At 34.4% G+C, this 25,496-nt stretch overlaps 1 protein-coding gene across 4 annotated transcripts in view; it reads left to right on the plus strand.

The window, feature by feature from the left end:
• Pcdh11x (protocadherin 11 X-linked) overlaps positions 1-25,496 on the plus strand; it is a 695,481-nt gene that overhangs the window by 361,412 nt on the left and 308,573 nt on the right. For 2 of the 4 annotated variants that reach the window (XM_039099733.2, NM_001271228.1), the window contains exon 5: positions 3,748-3,777. The exons of the other annotated variants lie outside the window; for them this stretch is intronic. In XM_039099733.2, the coding sequence (XP_038955661.1) occupies positions 3,748-3,777 (30 nt within the window). The remainder of the gene's footprint in view (positions 1-3,747; positions 3,778-25,496) is intronic. 4 annotated transcript variants of the gene reach the window in all.

Here is a 25,496-nt window from a genome sequence, read left to right on the forward strand (position 1 = left end):
TGACTTCGTTTTTTCCAATTTGTATCCCTTTCATCTCCTTTTATTGTCTGATTGCTCTGGATAGAACTCTGAGACCTATATTGAATAAGTTGGGAGAGAGTGGGCAGCACTGTCTAGTCCCTCATTTTAGTGGGATTGCTTCAAGTTTCTCTCCATTTAGTTTGATGTTGACTACTGGCTTGCTGTTTATTGCTTTTGCTATGTTTAGGTATGGGCCTTGAATTCCTGATCTTTCCAACATGAAGGAATGTTGAATTTTGTCAAATGCTTTCTCAGCATCTGATGAGATGACCATGTTTTTTCTTTCTTTGAGTTTGTTTACATACTGGATTATGTTGATGGATTTCTATATATTGAACCATGCTTACATCCCTGGGATGAAGCCTACTTGATCATGATGGATGATTGTTTTGATATCTTCTTGGATTATGTTTGCTAGAATTTTATTGAGTATTTTTGCATCAGTATTAATAAGAGAAATTGGTCTGAAGTCCTCTTTATTTGCTGGGTCTTTGTGTGCTTTAGGAATAAGCATAATTGTGGCTTCATAGAAGAAATTGTGTAGTGTTACTTCTGTTTCTATTTTATGGAATAGTTTGTACAGTATTAGTATTATGTCTTCTATGAAAGTCTTATGGAAGTCAGCACTAAAAATATCTGGTTCTGGGCTTTTTGTTTGGTAGACTTTTAATAACTACTTCTATATCTTTAGGAGTTTGGATGGTTTACCTGCTCCTGATTTAAATTTGGTACCTGCTATCTGTCTAGAAATTGTCCATTTCATTGTGTTTTTCCAGTTTTGTTGAATATAGGCTTTTGTAGTAGGTCTGATGATTTTTTTAATTTTTTTTTAATTTTTAGATTCTCTTGTTATGTCTTCCTTTCATTTCTGATTTTGTTAATTTGGATACTTTCTCTGTGCCCTCTGGTTAGTCTGGCTAAGACTATCTATTTTGTTGGTTTTCTCAAAAAAAACATCTCCTGGTTTTGTTGATTCTTTGTATAGTTCTTTTTGTTTCTACTTGGTGGATTTCAGCCCTGTGTTTGATTATTTTCTGTCTTTTTCCCCTTTTTGGTATATTTTGTTATTTTTGTTCTAGAGCTTTAATGTGTTCCCTCAAGCTACTAGTGTATGCTCTCCAGTTTCTTTTTGGAGGTACTCAAAGCTATGAGTTTTCCTCTTAGCACTGCTTACTCCGTGTTCCATAGTTTTAGGTATGATGTGTCTTCATTTTCATTAAATTCTAAAAAGTCTCTAATTTCATTCTTTACTTCTTCCTTGGACAAGTTATCATTGAGTAGAACATTTTCAGTTTCTTTCTGTATGTGGACTTTCTGTCAATTTTGTTGTTATTGAAGACCAAGCTTTGTCTGTGGTGAATGGAAATGATGCATGGGATTATTTTAATTTTCTTCTATCTGTTGAGGCTCACTTTGTGAGTGACTATAAGGTCAGTTTTGGAGAAGATACCATGAAGTGCTGAGAAGAAAGTATATTGTTTTGTTTTACGATGAAATGTTCTACAGATATGTGTTGAATTCATTTGTTTCAAAACTTCTGTTAGTTTCTTTGTGGCTCTTTTTAGATTCAGTTTCCATGATCTGTCCATCAATAAGAGTGGGTTGTTGTTGTCTCCTACTATTAGTGTGTGAGATGCAATGTGTGATTTGAACTTTAGGAAGGTTGCTTTTATGAATGTAGTTGCCCTTGTATTTGGAATATAGACATTCAAGTTTGAGAGTTCATCTTGGTGGATTTTTTTCTTTGGTAAGTATGAAGTGTCCATCCTTAACTTTTTTAGTAACATTTGGTTTAAAGTCAATTTTATTCAAAACTAGAATGTCTATTCCACCTTGTTTCCTGTGACCATTTCCTTAGAAGATTGTTTTCTAGCCCTTTACTCTGTAGAATATTTGTTATGGTGAGTTAAAACATTTTTTTTATTATTGGGTATTTTCCTTTTTTACATTCCAAATATTTCCCCTTTCCTGGTTTTCCCTCCACAAACTCCCTATCCCATCTCCTCACTTCCTGATTCTAAAAGGGTGCTTCCCCACCCACACAGGCACCCACTCCTTCCCACCTCCATCCCACCTACACCCTCTGTCTCCCTACCCTGTAATTCTCCTACACTAGGGCATCAAGCCTTCATAGGGCCAAGGCTTGCTCTACAAGGCAATCCTCTGTTATATATGTGACTAGAGCCATGAGTCCCTCCAATTCATGCTCTACAAGGCAATCCTCTGTTATATATGTGACTAGAGCCATGGGTCCCTCCATGCGTACTTTTTGGTTCGTGGTTTAGTCCCTAGGCGCTCAGGGAGTGGGGTGGGATCTGGTTGGTTGATACTATTTTTCTTCCTATGGAGATGCAAACCCCTTCAGCACCTTTAGTCCTCTTTCTAACTCCTCCATTGGTGACCCAATTCTCAGTCCAATGGTTGTCTGCCACTATCTGTCTCTGTATTTGCCAGGTTCTGGCAGAGCCTCTCAGAAGACAGATATATCAGGCTCCTGTGAGCAATCACTACTTTTTTATCTGTTGCTGATTCAGTATTATCCATTATGAGAAGTGATAGTAAGTTAGTAAATACTGATTAAGTAAAGGTGTGAAAACTAAACAGCACTGCCTAGGGCAGTTTCTTCAGGCACCATCCTTAGTCTATATATTTCAGGGATGTTAAATTTGATTCTGATCAATGCAGGTATCTAGTATGAAGAGATTAAGCTTAAAATATCCAAAATTAAATAGTGGATTCTATCTGCATATTCATACCACAATTTCATCTGTGAAAGTCCAAATATTGATTTATTGACTGATAAAAATTCATTCTGAGACTATTAATAGAACATTGAATGAAAAGCGAGGGCTATCACTTCTCTCTCATAATGTGGAATGTGTTCCTCCCTGTTTTTATCCTTATTTTAGGATAAATACTACTGCCATTCCAATTTTAATTGTTTGCTTTCTAGAAGGTTCTCTATGGAACTTTTGAATTACTGTACAATATAAAGGTGACAATGAAAATAAAATAATCAAAAAGAAGCTTAGGTATTACAGTAACTTAGAAATGACATTTGTTTCATTTATTATAGAATATCTATCCACTAAATTCAGAAAACAAATGTAAAAATGAATGTCCCAACATTTTAGACCTTTATAATGTTCATTACCATTCCTTGTGAGGAAAATTACAGAAAAATATCTTAAATAAATTGAACCTGATATAGATTTAAAGTTAGATGAACTGAATTAAATTAAGATGTTCTGTTTCAGAACCATTAAAGCTATTGATTTAACATTTAGAAATAATGTCATGATGTCATATAGATATGTTTGGTTTTAATACAGGAATTTCCAATGATACTGGATCATCTTCATTTAGATAAGAAATCTGTTCATTTTCAAACTAAAGACATGGTCATTTGAAATTTGTTGAGATATATGTGATACCAAAAATGAATATCTAATGGAAAGAGTATATTTTTGGTTAATGTCTATATAGGTTAACTGGAGTTTTTATAACTATTCATACTATTTTATGTGACCATTCATGTTGTTGCCTGATGTTTATATACTGCTATATTTATTTACTAAAAAAACCCTAAATTAATGAGAGAAAAATATCGAATACTGACTGTTTTGTTAAAAAATAAAATCTACATGCATTAATCAAATTGGTGCTGACTTTTGTCTTTTTTTTTGTTTACTTTTGCTTCCCTTGCCTCCATTTTATTCAAATCAGCGGAGATCTGATGGAAAAAAGGCAGGAAAGGTAAAAATTTTAATTCAGAAGTATTTTACGACTTTTTTATTTATATTACTAAAACTTACCTTTTGCACTATGGAGTTAAAACTATAAATATTTAATACAACATATATTATAGTTCTGCCTCAAAAGAAATTCATCTTGACTTTTCTCTATATTTTGTATTACTTACATAAATATGGGTGCAACTTCCAACACTTATTGTTTACTAGTATATTTTTCCCACTGTTCAAAAGTGAAATAATGTTGACAATAAGTTTTCTGTACTATGACAAATTTCTTAGCATTTTACCTTGGGTTTCTTATTATGTTTTGTGATAGAATGATTTATATTAACCTTAAACTGCTTATAAATGATATTTCATTAAGCAATTAACAACTATCCTCATACATGGTACCAGCATATGTCTCTTTCTACAGTATATTAAAGGTATAAAATCTTTACAATGAAATATTAAAATCTAGTTTAAAGGACCAAATTTGACATTTGAAAAACTACTTATCAGAAGAAGGCCTAAGCTTGGCTACAAAGTAATCTACTGTATCTGATGCCCTTACATGTTTTTACCAAGTGTGAGAATTACCTGAAAATGGAACTTTAGTAGAATGTCAAAGTGAATTAGCATTAATCTTTGAAGGAAAAAGTAACATAACAGCATCAGAATTATAAATCAATATGCTTTCCTGAGAGTTGTTAAATGTCCTTATGAACTATCTTGAAGATCACTGTGACCTTGGAGTGTTAAAGTTTTGAAAAATACTCCTCTCAGAAGACCGAAGCTCATTCATAGAGTTGTCCATTTCAAATACAAAAGCAACTCTATAGTAATAAAATGTCACTAGATACAAAGGAGAGAGGAATGACAAGAAGAAAGTAGGAGCTGTTAAAAGCTTGTGAATATTGAAGAAAACTCATTGATCATTTATTTTAAAATTGGAATTATGAGGAATAGAGAGGTAAACAGTCCAATAGACAGACAGATGGAGAGAAAGAGAAAGGGACAGAGGGAGAGAGAGACTTCAATTTTGTTAGGGTATATTTTTCCTTTCAAGTTCTTTAAAAGAATGGTTTAGTAAATTTTTAAAATTTAAAAATTTTGAAAATGTTCTGTTCATTATTAATACAGAGCATTGTTAAAGGTGTTTCAATAACCTGTTGTACACATCTAGATAAAATATGACATATACCATAGAAATGAAATATGTCCTCTTATGTCCTTTGTTTTAGGTCCATTGGATTTGTGTGTGCATTCTGAAGGGTACTTTGGATATTAAATTTCAGAAGCTATAAACCTTAAGTATATTAACTGTCAGAATATTCATTAACTTTGAATTTATTGCAAATGCTTCCATAAAAGATTAATTAATTTCTTGATCCTCCGAACTTCACCAATTTAGATTCTGTAATGAATTCTATACTATTTCTTTGATGTTCAGTTTAATTCAGATATAACATTTGTAGAAAATAGAATAATAAATTATCTCAGATAAAATATAGTACTTAGTCTCTGGGAGCTCTTGTTGGTTGGTATTGTTGTTCTTATGCATTACAGGCCCCTTTAGCTCATTCAATCCTTTCTCTAAATCCTCCAATGGGGACCTGGTTCTCAGTTAATATTTGGCTCTATTTTTTGCTTCTGCATTTGCCATGCTCTGGCAGAGCTTCTCAGGAGACAGCTATATCAGGCCCTTTTCAGAATGCACTTCTTGGCATCAGCAATATTGTCTAGGTATGGTGTCTGTCTCTATATGGACTGGATCAGGTGGGTCAAGTTCTGTATGACCATTCCTTCAGTCTCTGCTCCTAACTTTGTCTCTGTATCTCTTCCTATGATTATGCTTGTCCTTCCCTGCTTTTTTTTTTTTTTTTTTTTTTTTTGGAGCTGAGGACCGAACCCAGGGCTTTGCGCTTGCTAGGCAAGCGCTCTACCACTGAGCTAAATCCCCAACCCCGTTTGTTCCCCTTTTCAAGAAGGACTGAAGTATTCACAATTTGGTCATCCTTCTTCTTGAGCTTTATGTGGTCTGTGAATTATATCTTGGGTAACTCATGCTTTGGGGCTAATATCTACTTATCAATGAATGCATGCCATTTGCATGTGTGCTTTTTGTGATTGGTTTACTTACTCAGGATGATATTTTCTAGTTCCATTCATTTGCCCATGAATTTCATGAAGTCATAGTTTTTAACAGCTGAGTAGTACTCCAATGTGTAGATATACTACAATTTCTGTATCCGTTCCTCTATTGAAGGGCATCTGGGTTCTTCCCAGCTTCTGGCTATTATAAACAAGGCTGCTATAAACATAGTGGAGCATATGTCCTTGATACATTTTGGAGCATCTTTTGAGCATATGCCCAGGAGTGGTATAGCTGGATCCTCAAGTAGTACTATTTCCAATTTTCTGAGGAAACTCCAGTGTGATTTCCATAGTGGATGTAACAGCTTGCAATCCCACCAACAATGGAGGAGTATTCCTCTTCATCTACACCTTCGACATTATCTTTTGTCAACTTAGTTTTTGATGTTAGCCATTCTGACTGGTGTGAGGTTAATTCTTGGTGTTCATTTTATTTGCATATTGCTGATGACTAAGGATGTTGAACATTTCTTTAGGTTTTTCTTAGCTGTTCAATATTTCTCAGCTGAGAATTCTTTGTTTAGCTCTGTACCTCATTTTTAATATGGTTATTTCAGTCTCTGCATTCTAACTTCTTGAGTTTTTTTTATATTCTTTGGATATTAGCCCCCTATCAGATATATTATTGTTAATGATCTTTTCCCAATCTGTTGGTTGTCGTTTTGTCCTCATGCCAGTGTCTTTTGCCTTACAGAAGCTTTGTAATTTTATGAGGTCCAATTTTTTGATTATTGAGCTTAGATTTATTAGTATTCTGTTTAGAACGTGTTCCCCAGTGCTCAACTGTTCGTGGCTCTTCCCCACTTTTTCTTCTATTAGTTTGAGTTTATCTGGTTTTATGTAGAGATCTTCGATCCACTTGAACTCGAGCTTTGTACAGGTTGATAAGAATGGATCAATTTGCATTCTTCTACATGCTGACCTACAGTTGAACTAGAAATATTTGTTGAAAATGCTATCTTTTTTCCCACTGGATCATTTTAGCTCCTTTGTTGAAAATCAAGTGACCATATCTGGGTCTTTAATTCCATTCCATTGATCTACCTGCCTGTCCCTTTACCAATACCATGTAGTTTGTTGTTGTTGTTGTTCTTGAGGATAGATTTTGCTATCCTTGCTTTTTTATTTCAAATTGCTCTTTCTAATTCTATGAGAATTGAGTTGGAATCTTGATGGGCATTGCATTAAATCTATAGGTTGCTTTTGTCAAGACGGCCATTTTTACTATATTCATCCTGCCAATCCATGATCATGGGAGATCTTTCCATTTTCTGAGATCATCTTCAATTTCTTTCTTCAGAGACTTGAAGTTCTATTCATACAGATCTTTCACTTGCCTGTGTAGAGTCACACCAAGGTATTTTATGTTATTTGTGAATATTGTGAAGTTTGTCATTTCCCTAATTTCTTTCTCAGACTCTTTATCCTTTGAGTAGTGGAAGGTTACTGATTTGTTTGAGTTAATTATATAACCAGCCACTTTATTGAATTTGTCTATCAGACTTAGTATTATTCTAGTAGAACTTTTGGGGTCATTTAAGTATACTATGAAATCATCTGCAAATAATCATTTTGGCTTCTTCTTAAATTGCTACCCAAACAGTAAACATGGAGAGATACATGGTTCCTGCTGCATATGTAGCAGAGGATGGCCTTTGGGGGCACTAATGGTAGAAGAAGCCCTTGGTCTAGCCAAGGCTAGATCCCTCAGTGTAGAAGAATCCATTTCCTGTGGGGAAGCAGGAAGGAGTAGGTGGTTAGGGGGAAACACCCTCATAGAAGGGGGAGAGAGGTGGGGATAGGTGTTTTATGGAAGGGAAACTGGGAAAGAGGATGACATTTAAAATGTAAATTAAAATACATCCATTAAAAAATACAACAATGGGGACTGGAGAGATGGCTCAGTGGTTAAGGGCACGGACTGCTCTTCCAGAGGTTCTGAGTTCAAATCCCAGCAACCACATGGTGGCTCACAACCATCTGTAATGAGATCTAATGCCCTCTTCTGGTGTGTTTGAAGATAGCTACAGTGTACTTATATGTAGTGAATAAATAAACCTTTAAAAAATAAAAGAATATAGTACTTGTACAAATGCATTATTTCCTCTTATATTCTAAAACATGATAGGACAAGAGAATTTCTCAATGATTTGTCATTTATTTTAAGTAGCTTGAGAGACCTCAAAAAAGGAATTGTTTTTTATATATCAGATAAATTAAGGGATAGACACTTTGTTTTATCAATTCTTAAGTATAATACTTCATAGATAATCTAGTGGCATTCACATAGTATAACAAAAGCAAATGCCACACTTCACAATTCATTCACTCTAACTAGTTCATATTCAGGCAGCTAAAATCTAATTAACAGCAGTGTGAATTTCAAAACAGAGAGCAACTAGAGTCAGAGTACAACCACTTCTGACTGAATGAAAGATGTAGCAATATATATTTTCAGCTAAATGAAAGAAATACAATTTTTAAAAAAAACCTGTTAGGCAAGTAATTTAAAATATTTCTTTGTATAAGCACTCATGGGGTCTTAGATTTTAACTGCTAGGTTTTTTTTTCTTCCTCAGTTATCATTAACTTGGAATCTTTCAAATAGACATTTTGAGTTCCCTTTCTCTTTGGACAAGTCTGTGTCTAAACTGCCCTGAGGCTTTTCACAAATGGCCTGCCTTGTTAGAGTTTATGTTCACCAAAGTGCTAAACTGAAGATGGCAGAAACAGAACTGACTGAGATTCTCAAAGGAATATGTTTCTGATTTCTTTATATCTGCCTGAGGTGAATTTACAAAGTGGTTCCTTTCTGACTAACTTCATGGATAACAGAGAGCAACTAGATTCAGAGTACAATTGAAAGGTCTTTTTTGTCATCTGCCTATCTTCATTCTGATTCCTGTCACTTGTGTACTCATTTGCTCCCAGGTTGAATAAAGACAAGGTAGTTGAGTGACAACAACCTTAGAGCAATTATGTTTGAAACTATTCATTTTGCCGTTGTCTCCAAGATACTTTCAGCTCAGAAAGTTAGGCATATTTGAAAGGTTTTGGTTCACATGAAATTAAAATTTAGGGATTCAAATAAGGAACAAAATCTTGACATATATCTGCAAACAATTCTCCAAAAGCAATCCAATTTTATGGTATGCACTTGAAAAGATGATTCAAGTATGATTGCATTTACTGAAGGGCTATATTAATACATGATTATTTCAGAGTAGTATTACCTAACTAATACATGAGCACAAAACCACCACAATTATAAATATCATTTTTTATGTTTATTTTACTAGTTTCCTTTATTAAAAATTTAGTTTAATTCTAGTAATGTTATGAGAAAACTAAATAAAACTAAGGGCTTCCATTTGGCATAACTAATGAAGCTGTTTACTCTTATACAACATATATTTCTTAGATAGGAAAATCTAAAAACATATTATTGCAGATACACTCTCAACCATTTTTTTCAGGATCTTAGTAATTTGTTGTCCATGAAATTTATTTATTTTATTAAATGTTTCAATAACTGAAAATTTGAACAGTGGCCTAAAAGAACAGACAATTTGGAGAAAGATTGGATGATGTTGGATTAGCCTTCTATGCTCATCCTATAATTATTCAAAACATGCTCGTCTATGATCCTGAGTGTTATAACTGTTAATGCAGTCATCAGTACTAGTGAATGCTTTTGTCAGATCCTTCCTTGCTCACTTGATTGTTTATTCCCTATATGTATGTTTGTGCTGTCTGTGTTTAATTTTCACATGATTAATGTATATCATGCTTTTAAACAGAATTCTCACATTATTTTTTCTCAACTTTATTATTTATACTGTATTATGCATATTCTTAACTTGAGCTTTGTTCTCATTTGATTCTTAATAGTCTCTATTGGTCTATGTTTTGCCTATTTTACAAAAAGTCCTGTCTAAAATTTTCTTGATTTATCATTTTCTTTGTTCACTATAAATTTCCATTTGTAGATGACCTTTCCATCTTGACAAACCACTGTTGGAGGAAAGTAACTGTGACATTATAGCAAAATTTTAACTCATTACATATTAACAGAATTAAGCTTGATTTGGACACTTTATGTGCCTTTCCAGTCTATCTTTTTTCCTCACCACTTTTTAAATACTTAGCAGATTTTCATTCTTTCTGTATGCAACAACCTTTTTTATTAAAACTTTTGAGAGTGATACTTTGCAAGAAAAATATATTTACATGAAAAGTTACACTATGCCTATTATATGATCTACACTGATATCACCACATGGTCTTTACTAATTTCTTATATTTTCTTCCTAAATAAGCATACATTTTTTAGAACTTTTGACACTTGTAGAAAATTTCTTTGGATTGTTTCATTTCAAAAATTATTCTTTGATTTTTGACAAAAGAATGCTAAAAACTAAATTGTCACTCTCCATCTCTATTCTTTTTCATTGCTGAAAACTCTAACCCTCACCTCAATTTTTTCTAACTCCTCATTCAGTCCATCATCTCACATTGAAGCATCGTAATCTGTCATTATATCTCTTAGAAACAGATGTTTTTCCCTCTGTGTGTGGCAAAGTATTGAGGTTATTCTGAAATAAAACCATCCATATTCATTTCAGCTCTATTCCTGTTCTGAAAGTGCAGGAAACAATAGACCTAAACACTAAAGTAAAATAGGTCGATATTTTAAAAAAGGCTTTAAACTATATTTTATTCAAAGAGCAAAGCATTTTGAGGCTTATCTGCATAGCACTTTAATATGTATTAAATGCATTATCCCCAGATCTTTAGCTGTACAATAGTGTTAGATATAGTTACAGGCTCAGACATTTGCATAGGGACTTTTTCTGTTGTCACAGATTGGGCAATTTTCCATTTCTTTTATTGTTGTTTTTTTTTCTAGCAAATGTTGGTAGTTACTGTTGGAGTTCAGTTAATGACTTAGAAATCTGAGTCACTATATAATTTAAAAGCTTAGGCAATAGCTCTGATGAACAACTGTTACATGGAAATTCATACACTAAACTATAGACCTCTGATTAAAATTTCTATCCTTTATATCACCAAATAATCACTCTTATTTTCATTACAGAAATGCTATCATGAAAGAGGTTACTGCCAAACAAATACTACAGCACTGAGCTTTTCCAAAAATTCTCTCTCTCTCTCTCTCTCTCTCTCTCTCTCTCTCTCTCTCTCTCTCTCTCTCTCTGTATTTGTAAATTTCATTTAGTTCATGAAGCCAGTGTAATCAGTGTACTTCAGCTTCTGGATTTCAGAGGATACCTTAGTCAATAAGGACATTACAGGAAAAAAATATGTAATGACATGGACAACTGGTGAAAAGAACAGAGACTACCGTAAACTCATATCTTCATTTTTAGTCAGTCAATAGGAAGAGAAAAAATTGAAGGAAGAGAATGGGAAGAAGTTGCTTGTTGATTACATAGCTAGGTTTTGCAAGGCATTAAGCTCATCCTCAAAGTTCTTTACCGTTTTCCTGTTTTGTTGTTGGAGGAATATGAGATTATTATATTCTAAGGCTACCATCTTCATCATCTTATGATAGTAAACGCAATTAACCAAAGACAATGTCTTCTTCTGCATATACTCCTGAAAAGTTTCAGGTTTATGATTCAAATGTGGCACCAAGGCAGATTGTTCTTCAGAGGTGAGATATTTACTAGAAACATAATAAATACCTTATATAAGAAGACAGAAATCATCATGCCAGAGACTTTGAGTAAAGATATGATTAATATGACAGTGACACAGTGAAAAACATTTCATGTACACTTTATAGTAATATGAAGATTAATGCTAAATAATTGACAGATTATCCACAATAAAGTAAATAATTTGTGGTGATGTTATATAAGTCCTGGATGGCATAGAAATCTTGGAAGTCTCTTAACCTGGACACTATATGGAGAATCACAGATGAAGAGGGGGAAAGGAAAATCTAAAATAAGGTAATGGAAAAATAGTAATGGTCTTGTTTTACTGGAGTGAGATTTTTGTACATATATTAACTATGTTGAGATATGTTTATTATCTTAGGAAAAGAAAGTAATTTTCTGATCTAACTATTAATTTCTAGCTAGAAATTGTAAAGGAAATCATTACTTATTATTATTATTATTATTATTATTACTACTACTACTACTACTACTACTACTACTACTACTTATATGCTTTTGCAGTCCAGCCATTGCCTTCTCCTAGTCCTTCCTCCCACAGTTCGTCATTCAAATCCCCCTACACCCTGTATCTAGAGGATGTACTCCCACCCCTCGAGGCTTCATCACTCCATGGAGCTTCAAATCTCTAAAGGGTTAGGCACATCTTTTCCCACTAAGGCCAGACAAGCCGAGCCTCTGCTATATATGTGTAGGGGATTTCAGATTAGCCCCTGCATGCTGCCTGGTTGGTGGCTCAGTGTCTGAGAGATCTCAGGATAGTTAGTGGTGACCGCTGGTCATCCTCTAGGGTCGCCCTTCTTCCCTCAGCTTCTTGAATCTTTCCCCTGATTCAATCACTGCTGTCCTTGACTTCAGTCCAATGGTTAGATGTAAATAACTGCATCTGACTCTTTCAGCTGCTGGTTGAGCCTTTCATCCGGCATTCATGACAGGCCCGTTTTGTGAGTACACCATAGCAACAGTAATAGTGTCAGGCCTTTGAGCCTCCCCTTGAGATGGATCTCCAGTTGGGCTGGTCACTGGACCACTTTTCTCCCAGTTTCTTCTCCATTTTTGTCCCTGCAATTATTTTAGACAGGAACAATTCTGGGGCAGAGTTTTTGACAATGGAATGACAATATCTCTCCACTTGCTTCCATGTCTTTCTTACTTTTTGTTGGGTTTTTTAAATTTATATTTCAAATGTTATCCCCTTTCCTGGTTTTTAGTCCATAAATCCCCTATCCTATCCTACTCTGCTTCTCTTATGAAGGTGTTCCCCCACCCGACTACCCATCCATTCCTGCCTCCTTGCTCTGACATTCCTCTACACTGAAGCATCTAGCCTTGGCAGGACCAAGGGCTTTTCTATTCATTGGTGCTCAACAAGGCCATCCTGTGCTACATATGCAGTTGAAGCTGTGGGTCTGTCCATGTGTACTCTTTTGATGGTGGTTTAATCCCTGAGAGGTCTGGTTGGTTGGTATTGTTGTTCTTATGGTGTTACAAACACCTTCATCTCCTTCAATCCTTTCGCTAACTTCTCCACTGTGAACCCTGTTCTCAGTTCAATGATTGGCTGTGAGCATCCACTTCTGTATTTTTCATGCTCTATCTAAGACTTTCAGAAGACAGCTATACCAGGCTTTTGTCAGTATGCACTTCTTGGCATTAGCAATATGACCCTGCCTTTCTAATGGAGGTGAGTTCTGCAAGTGAGTTCCCTCTCTGCACTGTTGGGGCTTTCGTCTAAGGTCCCTCCTTTTGAATCCTGAGAGTCTCTCACCTCCTAGGTCTCTGGTACTTTCTACAGGGTTTCCTAAATTCCTACCTCTATGAGGTTGCATATTTCCATTTTGTTGGACCTCAAGGCTTCTCTCCAGTCTCCCCTCCCATATATGATCCTGTTTCTTTTTGCACTTTTCCACCCCTCTCTCAACCAGGGCCTCCCTTCCTCTGCCTCCTGTGATTGTTCTCTTCTCCCTCACGAGTGGAACTGAAACCTCTTCATTTGGGCACTTCTGTATTTTTTTAACATGTCTGTGGATTGTATCATAAGTAATCAGTACATTTTGGCTAATATCCAGTTAGTGAGTACAAACCATGCATGTCCTTTTGGGTCTCAGTTACCTCAATCATAATGATATTTCCTAGTTCCATCCATTTGCCTGCAGAACCCATGATGTCCTCATTCTTAATGGCTGAATAGTATTTAATTGTGTAAGTGAACCATATTTTCTACATCCATTCTTCCATTGTGGTAAATCTAGGTTGTTTTCACATTCTGGCTATTACATATAAAGCCACTATGAACATAATGGGGTGTCTGTTCCTGTGGTATGATGCGGCATCATTCAGTTGTATGCCCAAGAGTGTTATAGCTGTTTCTTCAGGTAGATCTATTTCCAATTTTGGGGGAAACTCCACATTGATTTCCAGAGTCATTTTACAAGTTTGCAATCCCATCAACAATGGAAGAGTGTTGCTTTTTCTCTACATCCTTGCCAACATGTGCTGTCACTTGAGTTTTTTATCTTAACATTCTGATTGGTGTAAGGGGGAATCTCATGATGGTTTTTGATTTGCATTTCCATGATGACTAATGACTTTAAACATTTCTTTAAATGCTTCTCAGCCATTCGAGATTCTTCTGTTGAGGTTTATCTGTTTAGCTTTATACCCTATTTTTTTGGTTGAGTTGTTGGATTGTGGGTGGAGGGGTTAGCTTTACTTCAGCAACATGGCTATTATGGCAACAGATTATATCCAAATACCTTTTATGTTTCTGTGATAAACCTTCTGGCTAGAATACACATCTTAAATCTCTGGCTGGAATACGAACACATTTTTAGTAGATACCTTTTTATCACAAACAATGAAATCTAATTGAGGATCACACAAAGTGAAGAATCAGAGATAGTTGTGACAGAATGAGTCAGAGATGGGATATACCAAACTCTCACCAGAACAGAAAGGAAAGAAATGCTAATTAAGAGCAGTACAAGGAATGATGAGAAGGGAGTTCAGTTCAGATTAGTGCAGGTCAGTGAAATGATGTTGAGTACAGTTCAATTCAGTACTGCCCCTGTTAGTTCCTGCAGTAGGAGCATTCAGCTCAGTTCAGCTCCTGAACTGCAGAAACAGCTTTGTCAATCAGACCAATTCAATCAGAAGCTAAAAGAACACAGTTTGAATCAGTCAGCTTGGAGATGAGTTTCAACTGATCAGTTGATTTGAACCAGTGAGCCAGAGTTCAGAAAGAGCTAGAAAGGAAGAGTTTATTTTGCAGTAAATCTTTGAGGGTAAAACCTTCTAGTACTAGGTTAGCAGATGAAGGCTAGAACCTGAAGCCTTCTAAGTTTGTGCTTGCAGATTAGGTTGTACATAGGCTAGAATGTTCCAGGCCTAGGCCTAAGGACCATTACACAGAAATGCTCTGGGCCCAGGCCAAATCATGTATTCATAATGTTTAGTTATGGCTCTCATTCATCTCTTCCTATGAAGAAATAAAAGTTAAATTTATAGTAAATCCCCAAATATGTTTTCATATTAATGACAAAAAATAAATATGTTGACATGCTTTGAATTTTTAGAGTAATATTTTGGTATGGTCTTCCTTGTAATATAGCACTACCTCCATTGCCTTCTGTGATGATACAAAATTTTCATAAAATTGATCATTATCTCATTTGTATTTCAGAAAGGGGTCTACAGGTCTTCTCAATCTCTCACAATTTGAGTAAAACAAAGTGATTAGTAAGACATGATTATTTTCATTTGGGTCATAGCCTTATCATGAGTAATTGTCCTGATTTTGGAATAATCAGCTCATTAGTAATTTGTGCTGGAATATTATCTATTGCTCTGCAGTATTTTTATTCCCTTTTCATAAATAATCTTATTGATCAGTCCAGCAATTCCTGGAATCCAAGTTGTTTGTTGACTTTCAGCACAAATAGGTTAAAATCTAATTAGTGGATTGAGTTTACCAGTATGTGACAGTACTGGTTCAAAACATCACCTGTTTCTATGATAAAATATATCAATTTAGTAATGGAATGCAAGTACAAAGCACACTAGAATTAATGGAGAAGACTATCTCCTAGCATGTACTTTATGTTACAAAATTAAAATGTTTTCTTAAGAACACTTATTTATTCAATAAAGTTAACAGGGGTTTCTATGTCAACTATTGGGTGTGGTGATTTAAATTATCATTGCATGTATTTATCACTTGTCATTTACTTGACTTTAAAGGATGTAAATCTATTGCTTAAATTACAGGGATAAAGAAATATTTACATAGGTAAACAATATAGAGAGAAACTTGAACATAATTGCTAAAGAATTAAATCATTCTAGATTACCATCCATTTATGATTGAAAAATGAACATATGGTACATGTAGACAATGATATTTTATTCAGAACTAAGGAAAACTAGAATCATGACATTTGAAAATATAAAACATTTTATTGAGTGAGATAATTCAGACTCAGATAAACAAATAGTGGTTCTTCACTCTTGTATTTAGATTATTATTCCAAATTTTATACGTGTAAGTGACTCTGAATGCAGGTCAAAAACTTGAAAGGAGTTAATGAGACAGATCAAAGAGGCTTTAATGAAACAGTTTGGGAGGGTAATATAACACATATAATATGAAAGTGGAAAGAGGATTGCTGGAGACTAAAAGGTAAAGATGAGGATGGGTTTAGGACAAGAAGGAAAGTGTCAAAGGTGGAAATAAATCAAATCTAATTGTGCATGAATGTGATATACAAAAATATGTTGGTTTTCATGCTAATTAAAAATAAATTTTGTTTAAATAGAAGACCCAACAAGCAGCTGAAAGAGTCAAATGCAGATATTTGCACCCTACCAATGAACAGAATTTGCTGACCCCTGTGGTTGAATTAGGGAAAAGCTGGAGGAAGCTGAGGAGGAGAGCAACCCTGTAGGAAAACTAGAAGTCTCAATTAACCTGGACTCCTGAGATCTCTCAGACACTTGATCATGAACTGGGCAGCATACACCAGTTGAGATGAGGCCCCCACACATATACAGCAGGGTGGGGATATCCTTGTGTGGATGGGGGTTGCAGAAAGGAGGTATGGGATGTGGAACAATCAGAGGAGAGAGTGGACAAGGAAGGGAATAAAACCTGGAAAGTAAAAGTAAATAAATAAATAAATAAATAAATAAATAAATAAATAAAGTCACAGTAACCTCATTTTGAAGCCTGTAGCAATTAATTGTATTGGTGGCATTATATTAGAGGTTTATAAATATACTAGATAATTCTCAAATATACCTCTTGAGTGTCAATGTGAATGTAGTCACTCACATCTATGCATTATGTTTTTAATTTTTTAAATAAACTCCTAGCTTTGAGTTTTATACGTTGAGTCATTAAGGAAGCAAAGTCTAAATCTAATGTTAGGATACAGAGAATTAATAATTCAAGATGTTTCATGAATGTCTGTAGTCTAACAAACCACTTGAAACCTAGTAAATATTTAATGAATATTTGTTGTAAGTTATTTAATAAATTTACATAGTATGTTTTCTCTGTGTGAAAATAAATGCTCACAGATAAAAAAGTATCTAAAAGTTTGCCATAGACTTTTTGACCTCAAAGAGAGTCATGGTAAAGTATACACATATTAGAATATATATTCCAAATTTCAATTGCAATAATTAGTATGATGTTTGATAAATAATAACATATAGATTATTACTCTTGGATAAAATATACTATACTTAACTTTTGCTTCAGTCATGACTAGTCAGTCAACGATATAGGTTTCTGTACATTCTGTGCTTGTTCATGTCATTTATTTAAACCATGTATTTTGGTCCATTGCTTGGTTATGTGAACCATATACAACATGACATTTTAATTTTCTTAAGATCTCATCTTTTTTCCCACTATATTTACTCTTTAGGGATTAAGGAATTTATTAGGTACCCTTTAAATACTTGTTTTATTATTTATAAGTGAGAAACATTGTCATCAAAATATACTTTAAACATTGATTTACGAGTTAGTTTTTCTCCTTGAACCACGCAATGCTTTATAAGTTGTGTCACATTACTAACATGACTGATTACCCTCCTTATATTACTAGAAACAGGATATATATAAGATCAAATCTCGAATACTGATCTTTAATATTTTCTATAGTAAAAGAATGTTGAATGTAATACTATCAATCATTACCATTGAAAGATCCATCTTTGAGATCTGTTTCATATTGTGTAGTGAAGGTGATCATTGACAAATGTAGGTTGCATAGTTCTAAAACAGGTTATATGTCATTTTTATTGATGGCAACAAAACTGCATTGCAATGATTCTATAAAATTAGCTTAGTACTAAATTGATTTAAAAAGGTTTCATATTATCTGTAAAATTTCAGTGGCTGCTACAAAAAAAAAAAAAGAAACCCCATTACATAATGAGTAAGTAAACTACCTTGGATAAAATTCAAATAAAATAATAATAATAATGACAATGATAATAATAAATCAGCATTCCTGACAATAAGTAATTGAATTAAATTTGTCAATCAAAATGTTTCTAGTGTGCAGGATATATGGGGATTATTGAGATTTTAAACAAAATAATAGATTTTTCTGCAATAAAATATTTCTTTAATAGTTTTGTCTCAATTGATCTTGCTCAGTACTTTTTAATCCTTTGTGTATATGACATTGAAATCCATGGGTGTACATCATGATTCTTAAATTGATACTAAAGCAAAACCCAAATAAATAGAAGACAAACATTGTAGGATAAACTGATACTTTTAGCTCAGACATATTCTTAAATATGTCTAAGAATGGTAGGCTTCCTTATGGGCAGGAAACCGGGAAGAGAATAATGTTTGAAATACAAGTAAAGAAATATATCTAATAAAAAATTTAAAAATTGTAGTGAAGAAAGTGGGCCCCTTCGTTGTTTCATGTTCAGTATTTAAAAAGGTAAGTTTCCATCTTGAATTCTAAAGAATTTCAATTGCAGAATTTATTCTACTATTTAAAGCCACTGAAAGATTAATAACATAGCAACTGATAATATAGGATGGAATTGTGTCACAAAAAGTCAATTGAAATATATATATATATTCAAGATTTTTGTAATTTGAAAAGTATTGATTATAAGCATATATTATCTATTTGTGTCACTGTAAAATTTAAATGAGTTTATATTAAATAAATATTTTAATTAATTAATTAGAATACATAAATTATAAAAACAAATATAAATAAATAATACCATATATTTATACATACATATATATATCAACAATTGGGATTAATGAATAAATAAAAATGTTACTTCATTATTTATTCTTGTTTGAATAACTAAGTGACAAAGTCATGAGTACTGAGGAGGGTAACATGAATAATTTAGTCACTTCAATTTGTTGACCTTAATGAAATATAAAGTGTTTTCAGCTAAGAGTAATTAACAAGAGTCAGCCTGAATAATAAAAACATAAATGAGGCATATTTTTACTAATCAATAATAGTCAGTGACTGAAGATCATAAGAGAACAATTCAAGAAAACAGAGTGCCTTTTGTCTAAGCAGTTATGATGGCTTGCATATGTGCATCTGTGTAGGGACATTTAAACGTATCTATTGAAAATTAGGAAAGAGAGAATGCTGGTTAAATGTAGAGCAATATAGTACTTAATTTGGTAAACTGTCCAATGCTATAATTACAGTCAAAGCTTTAATCTGTTGTTCCTTCTGCAATAATCAATAAACATTTAAGACATTCTTCAAATTAAAATTTGAATTCCAATTAAGGATTACTATATGTTTTCTTATATCATGTACATTGTAATTCATGGCTATTTTTTTTCTGGGGAAAAATCATTTAATGTTCATGAAAATTTTACCTGCAGATATTAGTTAGACCCTTCAAGGTCCTTAAGACATTAATAATGATCAAACCTGTAATTCCTATGTTTTCCTAGCTGTTACAATTTCAATATAGGAGAGTTTTTAATGGAAAATAATATAAGGATAAAAATGAATTATCATTCACAAAGCACACACAATTTCAAACTCATGCACATATAAAATATAAGTACCTAGAAAAATGCAGTGTCCAGATTTTATCAAAGAAGCTTACAGAAGTGTGCAGATGTAATTTTAGAGACCTCTACATGGCCAAAATACCAAAAATAAGTGGTAGTGGAGATAGGTCTTTGGCCATAAGTGGGACAGTAACGTATACTCTTCTAAAGCATTGGAAACATACTTTGACAGAAACAGAGATAGGGGTGGTGTGCAGAAAAAAAAAAAGACTGGACATGACATAGACTGTGTACTAATGAACCTACTGAAACTGCTTATCTGCATGAGAGCTCTACAATATTGGGCTCGTCAATATTTCATTAGGCATATGGAGGCCTTTAGTGAGGGCAGACTGTCAACTAATTAAGGAGGGTGTCATTTTTAATGGTATTCTCTTGGAAGCTGCCCTCGCACCAAAGGTTGGGCAAGAAACTCTAAACTCAGGATGTGCCATGAAAAAGGGCTTAAAAATAAGAGGACTTGTTAAGAGTAAAAGTTTCAGCTAGAAAAGGGAGAGGACAATAAAAGAAAATGAGGGTAATGGTGAAAATGACTAAAATGCATTGTATTAGTGTTTGAATATGAAGAAAAAATGAAGATGCAGGTTAGGGCAGGCAGTGGATAAAGGCACTTACTATTGAGGCAGATTACTGAGTCTGACCTTTTAAACCTATATAGTAGAAAGAAAGACCAATACCCACTAGTCTCTCATAAGTACTTCTCTGACTTTATTAATTCCATATTAGTACATACACATAAGAACTCATACTAAAACACACACACACACACACACACACACACACACATACACACACACACACACTCAAAGTAAAGTAAAATTTAAAAATAATTAAATTGAAGACATTGGTGATACCATACTGAAAATTAAAGCAAAATTTAAGAGAAATACCATACATTTATCATGCATTAGAGACGCATTTTATTGCTTTGTTCTTCTTTGTAGTAGATGCACATGGAAGTATATATATATATATATATATATATATATATATATATGTATATATATATACACACATATATATATATGGCTATTCAAGACACCATAGTTATTATATTTTCTTTGGGCATATTAAAACTTAATCTCCAACTTCTTAAGGTTACCTGTTCCTATTCTTTATGTTGAACCTCAGGGCTTCGCTCCTGTTTCCCCATCCAATACCTGATCATGTTCCTCTCATGTCTTCCCTGTCTCCTTTCCCACCTAGTTTCCTCCCTTTCTACCCACTCCTCCCTCCCAAATGGGATTGAGGCAACCTCACTTGGTCCTTTGGTCTTGTTAACCTTCTTGAGTTCTGTGGATTATATCCTGGGTTTTCTGTACTTTTTGGCTAATATCCACTTATTAGTGAGGACATACCATGCATGTACTTTTGGGTCTTAGTTAACTTACTCAGGATGATATTTTCTAGTTCCAAATGTGGAGAGATCTCCCATGCTCATGGGTTGGCAGAATTAATATAGTAAAAATTGCCCTCTATGGATTCAATGCAATCACCATCACTATTTTTCAAGGACATTGGAAAAGCAATTCTCAAATTTATTGTGAAAAGCAAAAAACCCACAATAGCAAAAACAATTCTTAACCATAAAAGAACTTCTGGAGAAATCACTGTCCTTGACCTCAAGCTATACTACAAAGCAATAATGATAAAAACTGCATGGTATTTGTACAGGCAGTTTGATCACTGGAATAAAATTAGAGACCCCAAAATAAAATCACATACTTATGGATACTTGATCCTTGACAAAGAAGCATAAAATATACAGTGGAAAAAAGAAAGCATCTTCAATAAATGGTGCTGGTCTAACCAGCAGTCTGTGTATAGAAAAATGAAAATAGATTCATGTTTATCACCTTGTAAAATGCTCAAGTCTAAGTAGATCAAGGATCTTAACATAATACTAGATATACTTAATATTTAGAAGAGAAATTCGGGAAGAGCCTTGAACTCATTGGCACAGTGGGGAAAATTCCTTAAACAGAACTCCAAAGGCTAATGCTCTAATATCAAAAATTGATAAACGGAACCTCGTGAAACTGGAAAGCTTCTGTAAGGCAAAGGACATAGCCAATAGGCCAAATTAGCAACCTACAGATTGGGAATAAAATCTTCATTAACTCACATCCAATACAGTGCTAATATACAAAATATGTAAAGAACTCAAGAAACTAACCACCAAGAAACAAAAAAAAAAAAAAACAATCAAAAATATGAGGTATGGAACTAGATAGAGAATTCACAACAAAAGAAACTCGAATGACTGAGAAGCACTTAAAAATGTTCAAAGTCCTTAGTGATCAGGGAAATGTAAATCAAAATGGCCTTAAGATTCCACCTTACACCACTCAGAATAGCTGAAGATCAAAACCACAGGTGATAACACATGTAGGCAAGGATGTGGAGAAAGTGGAAAAGGGATTTGTCATAACCAGAAGCCGGAAACAACTCAGATGTCCTACAACAGAAGAATGGATACAGAAAAAGTTGTTCATTTACACAATGGAATACTACTCAGCTATTAAGAATTAGGACATCGTGACGTTTACTACAGCTTTTAATATCATTCTTCCTTTGTATACCAAAGATGTCATGAAGTTCTCTACTTTAAGAAAGTATATTTTAGATGTTTTCTGATAAATTAAATAGCACTGAGTGGCTGATGCTGATGACAGACATATCTTTGTCCAAGATCTACTTGGACAAAGGTCTAAATGTTTGAATACAGGAAAAGAAGATAGTTTAGAGAGCAGGACACCTGAGGGATAACAGGTGTATAAAAAAAAGACAGGGGGTAAGTGAAGGACAAAAACGATTTTTCTTTGAAAATGCCCTAATTAAACTTACTTCATTTTCTACTAATAAATTCTATATCCTTCTACTCTTAGTGTTCTATTGCTGTAAAGAGACATCATGATCTCAGCAACTCTTACAAAAGGAAGCATTTACTTTGTGATTGCTTGCTTAAAGTTTCAAAGGATTAGTCTGTTATCACTATGGCAGCACTCAAGCAGACTTGGTGGTAAAGTACCTGAGAGTTCTATAACTGAATCCATGGGCAAAATAAAGACATTGGGCCTTGCTTTGGCTTCTGAAACCTCAAAGCATATCCTCAGTGGCATATTTTCTCCAACAAGGTCAAACCTATTCCAACATAGTCATACCTCCTGTTTCTTTTTAATAGAGAGAACTGACAATGGATTGCCAGTCGCTGTAGACTGTAATTATTACAAATACAAGCCAAGCTAATGCTAGCTTGGCACCTATGGTCTCAATCTGTTCCTAGTATGGTACATTGTCAGAGACCAAGACTGCATGTTTCCCCTATCCTCTCCCCCAGACACTGCCTCTGCGTCTCCAGAGCTCTGAGATCACTCTCTAGGTCCCCACAGCCAGCTGCTGCCAAACTGTTCCACAGTCCTAGTTTCTGAAGCTAGCTGTGGGTGCACTCTCACCAGCCCTTGCTCCACTGCAGTTACCTCTCCTGTGGAGCTTGGTCTTTGCCCAATCTTCCCACTCCAACTCCTGGCCAAGTTCTGTCTGGCTAAATTCTTTCTCTTTGGTCAACCTGAATCACTGAGATTGTAAAACACCAGACAATCTTAGTTTAGAATCAACAGATAATATAACCACTGGGAATGGAGTCTATCATCCTGAACTCATCAACTATTCTATGTGGAAATCTTCTAATGTGAACTAACAGTCTACATTTTGGTTCCTTTGGCTCCCCCCTCACCATCCAAATATGCTGTGCCCTCCTCCTATGCTCCCTCTTACATTCTTGGGCCTGGAAGACCCACCTCCTGCTCGCCCAGAAATTGGGTTCTTGTCATCTTTATTATTCAATCAATGAATTAGGGGAAGATTCTGCTACAAGCCCCCAGTTGATTAATCTAGTGGTGCTCCTGATTAAGCATTCAAATATGTGTACCTCAATTCTAAAAAACCTTACATTACATATTAAATACAGAATATCATTTCACCCATATATGCCATATATTTGATGATATACTATGTATTTTTCATTAACTCTAGAGGAATTTTAATCCAACAACATGGCTGCTCTAGCAAGAGATCATATACAAAGACCTTCTGGTCTAAAGACATAGATTATACTATGATCTGTTTGGAATACAGGCACATTATTAGTACCTACCTTTTAATCCATCTGGGTTGAATTTAGCCACACCACTTTATATACCTTTAATCCCAAATAAAAAATGTAAAGTTAGTTTGTAGAAGGGAGCAGCCATATTTGGAAGTGATATCTAATTGAAGTGGAGACAAAATGGTGAATCAGAGAAATATTTGATAGAATCAGTCAGTCAGAAATAGGATATGATCAATTATTAGGAGGACAGACAAGAAAAAAGTTTCTACATAAGAGCACCAGAAAGAGAGTTAGTCTGTTGGCTACCAGTGTACTTAGTACGATGCAGTGGGGTTCAGTTTGTTCATGATTTCATGAACTTCAGTGGAGGTCATGAGAAGCAGTTGAAACCAAAAAATATGAAAGAACAGATTAGAACAAATTGCAAGAGTTAGTTTCATGCCAAGCAGAGAAATTAACTGAGAATCCAAGAAAAGCCAGATTGAATTGGTCAATCTGGGGAGGTGGCTGTGCTACAACAGCTAAATTAAGCCAGTCATACAGAGGTTAAAAAGAGTAGAAAAAGTGATATTATTTAGCATTAAGCTTCTGAGATTACTATTACATCAGGCAAATTAAAGTTATTTTTACACTAATTAATGATAATTGTGTGATTTTATATGTACTGAATTTATTCATACATATCAAACAGATTTCATTGAATAGACTTGTTTAAATGCATTACAGAATACTGAGTCATTTACATAAATTTTAGCAATACAAAAATCCTAAGAAATGTTCCTTAGATAAATATCATATAATAAGTCTGCTTACCTAACTATGCATGGCAAATTAATATTTCCATGAAAATCTCTACAGATCTGGGTTTCAGTATCTTTCAGCTTGAATGATTCTTAATATGCTATGATTAGAGTTTCCTTTTCATTTCTTTTCCTTTCAAGTACAAGCATGAATTTTGAATATGTCCATCCATGCCCCTGGGATGTGAATGCCAGAAAAAGACTACAATCAATATGTACATCTCCCAGGGAACCCTGAGCTAGTTGAATCTGTAAACACTTTTCAACTGTTTGCACTTTTATGGATGCACACAAATGCACAGTGATATTAACCACACACTTGCATGAATCACTAAAATATTATGTAACACCAGCCATTTCCTCAAGCAAGACCTATATAGGACAAAGTGTATTTGAAAACTGGAATCTTTTTGTTAAAGTTTAATGAACAGAGATTTGGGTTATGTATTTTTACTCTTATCTCTTTTTTGGTTGGATATTTTTTATTTACATTTCAAGTTATTCCCTTTCCAGGTTTCCTATCCATAAGCCACCTATCCCATTCCCCCTCCCCATTTTCTACGAGGGTGTCCCCCCTCTCCAAGCACATCCCCTTCCCACCTCTCTGCCCTGGAATTCCCCTATACTAGGGGTAGTGGTCCAGCCTTTGCGGTAAAACGGGCTTTGCCTTGCATTGGTACCCAGCAAAGTCATCCTCTGCTACATATGCAACTGGAGCCATGGGTCTGTCCATGTGTACTCTTTGGGTAGTGGTTTAGTCACTGGGAGTTCTGGTTGGTTGGTACTGTTGTTGCTATGGAGATGCAAACTTCTTCAGCTCCTTCAATATTTTCTCTAACTACTCCACTGGGGACCCAGCTCTCAGTTCATTGG

This window comes from Rattus norvegicus, chromosome X (assembly GCF_036323735.1).
Source record: "Rattus norvegicus strain BN/NHsdMcwi chromosome X, GRCr8, whole genome shotgun sequence".
Classification (NCBI taxonomy): domain Eukaryota; kingdom Metazoa; phylum Chordata; class Mammalia; order Rodentia; family Muridae; genus Rattus; species Rattus norvegicus.